Raw genomic sequence first — 10,000 nt, 5'->3', positions numbered from 1 at the left:
CAGATGTGCTCAACCAATGTTTGGTTGGATAACTTTTGTTGTAATTTAATATAGGAGACTAGTGATCTCTGCCTTTTGTTAAAAAATTGGAAAGAATAACTAAACTAATGGAAGGTTAAAAGGAAAGTGTGACAACGACGAAGGTGGATGAAAGCTATATGTTATTGTAATTATTGATCATAATAATAATAATCTTATTATATATGTTGGCAAGAGACTGATGGTGTGTCTGATAATACTGCTTTTGGGCTAAGCCAATTAGGCAATATATTATTAAGAACTACTAATAATGGGATTAAACAAAAGCAAATCATTGAAAATCCCAAATGGTGTCAATAACCCAGGATGCTTGCAAGATATGTATAGAAAGTATGGAGCAGAATGTGTGGATGAGAGAGTCATAAGTAAGTGGCATGGATGGACACGGGGAGCATTCCCTTTGAGTGGGACATTAAGTATCAGAAGGTTACAAGAATGTAGGGCAATGATGGAAGGTAAAAAGACACATTTTAAACCAGAATTATTTGTAAAATGGGAAAAGGAAGCAAATGAAAGGGAGCAGAAAAGGAGACAGCCCAAAGAACAAAAAGCATGTTATGTTAACACAGACAAGGTGACAGATCACACAACAGCAACACATATGCTAACCAGTAGTGAGATACCACCTCCTTCTTATCGGGATACCCCGCAATATGTGTTTCAGGCACCAATCATCCAAATGCCTGGTCCGCAAGGAAATTTAATTAATGTTGTGAGAGCATGGCTCCCTGATGAGTTAAAGTCAGTCGCTGCAGCATTACCTAGACCAGAAGAAGGCATAACAGCATTTGTAGAGGCTATCAGACGTATGGATGATCTTTACAGACCAACAACCTCAGAAATGGCTGTAGTGCTTTCTCAAAAATGTGCATCACACTGGTTGCAGCTACGCCAGCACTTGCCCATGGATTTAGAGCGTACTGCCCCAGCAATAGCAGCCCAAGCTGGACCCCCAGTTGTGATGGCACAGCTAGATGGGGAGACCAGATATCAACAGGCCCTAGACAACATGTTTACAGCATTAAGGGCATCTTATACGGCCACTGAAGATTGGACCAAAATGTCTATTTCCCAGTCATCCAAAGAAACAGCAAGAGAATTTCTTGGAAGAGTGTCACGGGCAGTGTCTAAGCATGGAGGAGTAAACACAACTCCAGAACAAAAGCAGGCCCTCATCAGACAATATTTCATTTTAGGAGGTGAAAAGGATGTAATTGAGTATGTGAAAAATCATTTGGTTACATGGAGTTCTGCAGCTCCCAATGAGCTATTGCAGTATGCAGAAAATTTTGAGAGGATCAAGGAAAAAACAGACCAGAATAAACAGAATGAAATCCATGAAGCAGCCTTAAGTTTTTATCTATCTAGTGTGCAAAATGGGAAGAGTGCACACATGGGGCATGGTAATGGAACATTTTCAAATAATACTTTTAGGTGTTGGAGATGCAGAAAATTGGGACACATTGCACGCAACTGTATGGTAAATAGAGGACCACGTATGAGTGATCCGTTACAACAGCAGCAGGAGTAACTGCTCACGTGAACACAGCACGCTATACACACAGTGAAACAAGGGATGTGCCCTGTCGACATATTCACTGTAGATGCAACATAACTTTAAGCATATCTATTTTGAAAATCTATCAGCCGAAACTCACACACATAGACTGTAAATGTATGCAGCAATAGCTACAAATCTAGGATAAGGAGGAAGAATTTGCTGGCAGAAGACATAGTATCAATTAAAAATATCACACATATTTACATACATTCACATAATGTGAAGGGTGGCGATTGTCCCATACAAGAGGGACCATTAAGCAAATACATCCAGCCATGGACCCATCCACAACTAGCCTGAGGCTACACTTCCCTGTGGTTGGTTATATACATGCACACAAGGCCCTTTTGTGTCAAAACTAATTTATGTTTTTGAAACATTAAATTCAAATGATGTGAGTAAAGTTACAAATTAGAAGGCATGGTCATACAAAACAGAAGATATGGTAATTTTGTTTAGAGAATTTGAGAGCACATTGATATAGTTTTAAAAGGCACACATAGTCTAAGCCTTAATTAGTGATACCAGCAAAAGCGCAACCTATATCTATTATTTGGCATTGATATGTCAAGTCAAGTCAAATTTATTTTTATAGTGCATTTCATACACAGGTGCAACTCAATGCATGTGACTTGGTGATATTTGGTGAAATTATAGAAATTGTGATACTGAATTAAGAGCCTATAACATCATCGGCGACATGGTCATGGTGAATAGACAATGGTGTTGTGTAAGGGTATTTGCCCATAGGGGTATGTTTCAAACCAGTTGCAACTTAGTCATTTGAGAGTTATGTATTGGATTACATGCTCTACTCTGGCATACTGGATCCTTGATACATTAAGTATTACGGCAATCACAAATCTGTGACCCAAGATATGCCGGTTTTGGGTTTGGTTTTAGGAGATCTGAACCAATGTTGACTGACCGAAAACGACTTGGACTGACTTTGTTTCTGTATGAATGAGTGAAAAGATATGAGGTAAAAGAATATTTGAGACAATATGAAATTGATTGAATTGATGAATTGATTTTCCAAAATCTAAAATATATGTTAGCCATTTCAACAGTTGGAGCCAGAATGCATGGTGCAAATCCTATTGCATGAAAACTGTTTGTCTGAAATCCCTATCCTAACTCTGCATCCCCATTCTTGTTTAACCCAGACTAACTCTAAACACCCTCCCCACTGACTTGACAAGATGTTGTCTAATATAACACCAGTATGTCTTATGAATACCCTGGCTATATGGCTTCCAACTGTAGAAATGGGGATAGAAAATTAAAGAAATCAGGGTTCCTACAGAGTCTTCAAAAAACTGAGTTAATGAATTCGGAAAGAATAACGTAATCTCACTTGGATGTCTGAGCCTCAAATGATGAGCAGCGCTACCCAAGGCAATACTACAAGAATGTCTTTGAGAAGATATATACAATCTTTGGCGCATATGACTGGTGTCAACTTGAGTGCACACAAATTGTATGAACAATAATGTGTTTTTAAAATTGTCTTAAATTAGTCGTGAATTGAGCTTGTAGACAGCTGGAGGAACCCTGTCACCCTGTAGATAGAGTTAGACAACACAAAGGTTTTCTTATTTGTGTCTACATCGTACTTCCTACAACCAGAGCAGTTGTGAATGGGCTTGTTCACAAGCCAGAGTCATAGGCCACTGGACAGGCCAGGGTTCAAACAAGAGTTGACGGAGTCTTTCACGGCTGCATGGTGCATTAGCCGTGAAAGGGGGAGTAAAGGGGACGAAAGAAAATGGGAATTAAAAACAAAAATATCAAGCATTGAACTAGAAATGGTTAACATTGGTGAGCTCTAAGCACATCTATAAAGGTTTCTGGTATACTTCGACACATGCAAAGAATCCAAATGAGAAATGATTATAATACAATGATGAAGAAATGTATACGAGTCAGATGTTTGAGGTATTATCCTTCCTCAGCGTGAGAAAAATTATTTTTCATCCAGAATATTATACAAGGTTGCAAATTCTGAAAATACTGGGGGATACATGAAGCATAATTCAAGTTTTAGCTTATTTGGTTTACTTGGACAGGGACTATGTGCAAAGTAATAAATACACGTATTAACCATAATGACCACTTATAGTGATGTACACTTTGTGTGAGAAATTGTTTAGATGAGTGGGAGAGTACTCCAACTTGAGAAACTACAGTTTCCCTTGGTGGCTCTGTCAATGTGTTCAGAGAAGGGTTGGCTAAAGGTTTTCAAAGATGGTGAAGTAATGTCGTGAATAATTTTGTGCATGAGTCATATATCAGAATAAAGGATGAGGTTATCAAAACTGAGCAAGTTATACATGTCTATTATGGCACGGTGGTAAAATCAAGGATGTTTGTGCAAGACTTAAGCTTGGTCTTATCAACAACAATTAGGAAATTGTGAATACTTTCACAATGTTACGCAGGTTCTCTTCTTATGCATCTCAGTGTGGAGTCAAAAGTCACTCCCAAATGTTTAAATTGAACAATGATTTTAAACTGGTTTTTAACATATATGTATTTGTCAACCTTGTGAAGATGACTGACTCAATTTGAGCTGTTGATAACAGTGTAATACAATATGCAACTGTAAAAGGACAAAGATTAAATGGCCTAATTGAGATAAAGATGACACTCTTGTCACTCTTGTGCATCAAACCAAATTGCCAAGTCTAAAAGAGTAATATGTGATTAATGTGAAGACGAAATTGTTTTACACTGGTATCAAAGATAGAACAATGTTTCTCCCAAGAATGGATACTGCTGGGTTTTTCTCTATTTTGTGTCTCCACAGAACTCTGAGAGCACCACAAACCCCAGGACAATCCAGGACAGGAAACATCCAGGACAATCCAGGCCTGTGTTCTTAACTAAGGACTGGAGGAACACAGTAGCAACAAGGGGGTGAAGAGGACATGTCCCATTCATCAACTGGCAGAGGAGAAGACCAGGGGCCAGTTACCAGGAAGGACAAGGAAATTAGGCATGGGGCCATCTGGTGATCATGTGACCAGCCTCAGTTCGACCACAGAATGTGTTGGGTGCAGTTTCCGGCTAGATGGAAGGGCCTAGGCCTTGACCGATCTCTGGATGACCTCTGTTGTCTATTGACTGGGTTGTAAATTAGCAGATTATCCAAGGGGGGCATTAGGCCTCAGCAAGGGAGAACTGTGACAATGGCACCATAGTCACCATTATGACAATTACCAGCAAGCAACGGAAGCAGTCACTTAAAATTTGATAAAGGTTATGGTCCCATTTTACCAATGTTTATCACTTGACTATGCATAGACAAGGACATGCTACAACAACTGGTGAAGAGGTGGCTGAAGAAGACAATGTTTCTCAAGAAATTAAATTTCATTCTGGTTCTTAGTCTGAGGTAATTTAATATTTCAGAATACGGATATCCTACGTGCACTGCCAAATAGTATTGTTGTTAAACAATTGACTTTTCTTTTATGACACAAAGTTGTGAATGAGTGTTTTACCTTATTATTTTACTCATTAGTAATTACTTATACCTATAGTTAGGATGTTTTATTTTACACATGACCATGTGTTATTTAGTTTTATATACATATCCACATATTGTTTTGTAACTGGAGTTTACTCTCAGCAGACAAAGTCGGGTTGCAGCTTTAGCTGGGCCGTTGGAGAATTTTGCCCAAATTAGTCCAAATTAGTCAGTATTTTTCACTGCTCATTGGCGGGTAGTGGTTTTTGACTGAGCCGTTGGGTTTTTGCTCCAACCTGAGAGTATCACTCTGTACTTGTTGAAATTTAAGAAGACCAGATGGATACTCTGTGATGACAATGCATCATATATCTTAGTTGGCGCTTAGTGGATGATAGACTAGTTGTGGTGGACATTTGGGATGTTGGTGGATGAATGCGGACTACCAGGCTGTCAATCATGCAACGGACAGCTAGTTGCTGTGGACACAGCTAAACCACGGTAGCACTCTCCAAGGGGCAGGGGAGAGAAATTAAAAGGGGCAGGCACAAGCAATATGGCATGGTGTGTCCCGCTCGTCTGCTGGCGTTTCTGGGTGTCTGTCCATGAATGGTATGTTGTTCGTCTGGGTGTCAATTAGGCTGTGTGTGTGGTCTGGTGTAGGTTAAACACATTTAGGAAGAAATGTTTGATCACCAGAGAAAAGTGTATTCAGTAGTTACTTTTATAATGTGAGTATGAACTCCCAAAGGGGGGAGAATGTGGAGAATTTTTATTTTTATCTTAGTTTTCTTAATCTTCTACTATTCTTATATTATATTCTCATTTTATTTTACATATTCTTGTGTGTAAGCTTTTCTGTAATGGGTCACTGGACACTCAACATTATTGGAAACATGTGCATCTACTTGATGTGGCTGCTGAACAACACATGTGAAATGGCATATGCTGGACAACAAGACAATGGACAGTGGACATCCGGCCATGCGGGACCCCACATGCACAGAGGAAGCTGACGACATGGACTGTGGGGGAGGGAAATGGTTAAATAGGGGTGGCTTTGTATCCACTTTAGACTTTGCTGAGTGGATTACTTCCTGTCTCCACGCAGTAACTTCTCCGGCCGTTAACAATAAAATCTGCAGTGCTTACCACCTGAGTTGTTTGTCTGCCGATATAAATTTTTTACTACACTGTACTTACTGTGATGGAGGCAGTGTATGGGACAGGAGAGTGCTCGCGGAAGCCCCCGTCTGAGTCCTGCGTGTTTAAAGCCAGCCACAAGAGGGCGCTGCATATGGCGGCTCCATCAACACTGATGATGCCACTGGCCATGGAGAGGAGCTTAGCTGCATACGCTGTCAGCCTGGATGGAGAAAGAAGCAAAGAGTGCAGATAGATAGATAGATAGATAGATAGATAGATAGATAGATAGATAGATAGATAGATAGATAGATAGATAGATAGATAGATAGATAGATAGATAGATAGATAGATAGATAGATAGATAGATAGATAGATAGATAGATAGATAGATAGATAGATAGATAGATGTACTGTCATACAAACATGATGCATGCATGATTTTGTCGTATGATATTCGATAGACAGACAGACAGACAGACAGACAGACAGACAGACAGACAGACAGACAGACAGACAGACAGACAGACAGACAGACAGACAGACAGATAGATAGATAGATAGATAGATAGATAGATAGATAGATAGATAGATAGATAGATAGATAGATAGATAGATACCATGTACTGCTTCTTGTAGTCTTGGTAACACTGTAGGATCCGTCCTGTTTTCGGCACGCCAGCAGTCTCTCGTAACCTGAGGGATAAAAACACTCAGGAGGAAGGATAGAACTGCCTGTGCTTGTGTGCGCGCGCGTGCGTGCGTGCGTGCGTGCGTGTGCGTGTGCGTGTGCGTGTGCGTGTGCGTGTGCGTGTGCGTGTGCGCGTGTGCGTGTGCGTGTGCGTGTGCGTGTATGTGTTATGTGCATTGTCTTCACTTTTCTTCACCGATGAACGTTATAGAGTGTGTCTTCCTGTGGTTATTCTTACTGTGTGTGTGTGTGTGTGTGTGTGTGTGTGTGTGTGTGTGTGTGTGTGTGTGTGTGTGTGTGTGTGTGTGTGTGTGTGCGTGCGTGTATGTGTGCGTGTACATGCGCATGTGTGTGTGTCGGTATGTGTCTGTGTGTGTGAATGTGTGTGTGTGTGTGTGTGTGAGAGAGAGAGAGAGAGAGAGAGAGAGAGAGAGAGAGAGAGAGAGAGAGAGAGACTCCAGAGTACAACAGGACAACAAGGACAACAAGGGCAGACAGCAACGTTTGCTGCCAAATATGTCAGTGCATGCCATAGACAGAGGGACATTGAATAGACACCACAAAAGCCACTACCCCCAACCCACACACACACACACACTATGCACACCCACACACACACACACCCACACACACCCACACACACGTTACTGTTTGCTTTCTTTTCTTGCTGATATTATCAATGCAATTGCAAGCATTCATTTGTGTGTTTGTTTTAACACTTACTTCATCCAATGTATACCAATGTATCTTCAACCAATGCTTTGGCAACACAAAATATTTTTTGTCATGCTAATAAAGCTTCTATGAATTGAATTGAATTGAATTGACTCCAGAGTACTTACCCAGGCTGATGGAGCGTACGGCCTGTGTCCTCATGTCATTCAGCTGGTGGGTGTGGTCCAGATAGTAGGTGGCAACCAAAGGAGTTGTCATGGCGACCAGGTCCTGCTCTCCTCCTCCTCCTCCTCCTCCTCTGCCGACTCTTCTTCCTCCTCCCCATCGCATGGTCAGCAGGGGGGTTAGAGACTCACTACTTTGGATCATCCCCACCTCCGTACGGGACTGCAGGGGCTGGGCTGCAAACACACAGTACATGCAAGCACGCACACACGCAAGCATGCACGCACGCACACACACACACACACACAAACACACACACACACGGCATTGTATGATAACGTACCTTGTGCTGTGATGACGTGTTGAATAGGCATAACATTTGGACACACACGCACACACACACACACACACACAAATGCACACAAACACACCCACGCATACAACCATGTGTGCACGCGCGCACACACACGCACACACATACACACACACACGCACACACACAGGCACACGCACGCATACAGACACACACACACACACACACACACACACACAAAAACACACCCACGCATACAACCATGTGTGCACGCGCGTGCCGCACACACACACAGACACACACACACAGACATACCTGTAGATAACGTACCTTGTGCTGTGATGATGTGTTGAATTGGCATATTGGGAATTGGGTCAATCACGTCAACTAGCCACGGACCAATAACAGTGGTCAGATAAGCCCCTGAATGAGATTGCACGCACGCACGCACACACATGTGAACACACACACACACACACACACACACACACACACACACACACACACACACACACACACACACACACACGCACACGCACACGCACACGCACACGCACACGCACATACACACACACACACACACACACACACACACACACAAACACACAGTGATATAGAGATATTAGATGTTAGCATCAGCAGAAGGAAAATCAGACAATGACATGTACACCATACTGTACGTGGAAAACATTTAAAAGAACAGGTATACTGTATTTTCATCCCTTTACATGTGGCTGAAATAAACCTCTACTGTTATGTTGGCATAAATCAATGTGGAACATGGAATCACTCACCACCTGGCTGGCAAACAGACAGACAGGCAGGCAGACAGACTTACAGACAGACAGGCAGACAGACACTTAGACTGGCAGACAGACAGACAGACAGACAGACAGACAGGCAGGCAGACAGACTTACAGACAGACAGGCAGACAGACAATTAGACTGGCTGGCAGACAGACAGACAGACAGACAGACGGTCGGACAGACAAGTAGACACACACTGGCAGACAGACACACAGATAGGCAGACAGACACACAGACTGGCAGACAGACAGACGGACAGACAAACAGACAGATACAGTCCAATACGATAGATAAATATAATTAAATTAAAAAATTAAATATATTTTTCTCCTACCAGAGATGGAGGGGTTGATGTCCAACTTCACAGTTGTCTTTCTCTGGATGCCTGCTGGCTAGCATAGACATACAACAATATACTTTCATGAATACTTGCACTCATACAAACTAAATTGTTTGCATGAGTGTATGTGTGCATGCTCTTGTATTTACAATGTGTGTTTGCCAATCTTTGTGTGTGTGTGTGTGTGTGTGTGTGTGTGTGTGTGTGTGTGTGTGTGTGTGTGTGTGTGTGTGTGTGTGTGTGTGTGTGATTATGAGCATGTGTGTGTGTGCAACTCTGTTACATTACTTACCAGGACAACAATGTGCTTCCGTACACCATCACTTCGTCTATGCATATCCACCGCTACCACGCCAACAGAGTGTGTCCCAATCTCCATGGGGATGATGACAAAGGGCACACTTTGGGTGGTCCTAGCACGGAGCGTTACCGTGACGATGTAGCCTCCATATCCTGTTGCTAAGCTGCAGATAGTCTGACTCTCCATCAGCCTCATGTGCACCTGATACCGATAGATACAGTATGTCACAGAGGTGAGTACACCCCTCACATTTTCGCAGATTTGTAAGTATATCTTTTCATAGGACAACATGAAAGAAATGTCATTTTGACACAATGATTAGTGACCTGTTAACAACATACAGGTGCATAACAGCTCAAAGTTCTTGTTCAGTCGTACACCGCAGGTAAAAATCCTGTAAAGAGTGTCTGAGAAGGGGCTGTGTTGGCCTGAAACGTCTCGAAATGAAAAGGCATTAAAAGGGAGGTCCTTTTTGTGAGTGAACAAGAAATTT

The 10,000-nt window shown here is 42.0% G+C and overlaps 1 protein-coding gene across 1 annotated transcript in view; it reads right to left on the bottom strand.

Moving 5' to 3' along the window:
- Positions 1-9,704, bottom strand: part of LOC134457889 (complement C3-like) — an 11,975-nt gene extending 2,271 nt beyond the window's left edge. Inside the window, exons 1-6 of the mRNA XM_063209899.1 lie at positions 9,499-9,704; positions 9,201-9,258; positions 8,390-8,482; positions 7,749-7,982; positions 6,836-6,911; positions 6,276-6,438 (exon numbers count right to left, since the gene is read on the bottom strand). Of these exons, the coding sequence (XP_063065969.1) occupies positions 6,276-6,438; positions 6,836-6,911; positions 7,749-7,982; positions 8,390-8,482; positions 9,201-9,258; positions 9,499-9,702 (828 nt within the window). The 5' untranslated portion in view covers positions 9,703-9,704. The remainder of the gene's footprint in view (positions 1-6,275; positions 6,439-6,835; positions 6,912-7,748; positions 7,983-8,389; positions 8,483-9,200; positions 9,259-9,498) is intronic.
- Between the last annotated feature and the right edge of the window lie 296 nt (positions 9,705-10,000).

This window comes from Engraulis encrasicolus, chromosome 1, assembly GCF_034702125.1.
Source record: "Engraulis encrasicolus isolate BLACKSEA-1 chromosome 1, IST_EnEncr_1.0, whole genome shotgun sequence".
In the NCBI taxonomy this organism is placed as follows: Eukaryota; Metazoa; Chordata; class Actinopteri; order Clupeiformes; family Engraulidae; genus Engraulis; species Engraulis encrasicolus.
This window is presented reverse-complemented; position numbering and strand designations above follow the sequence as displayed.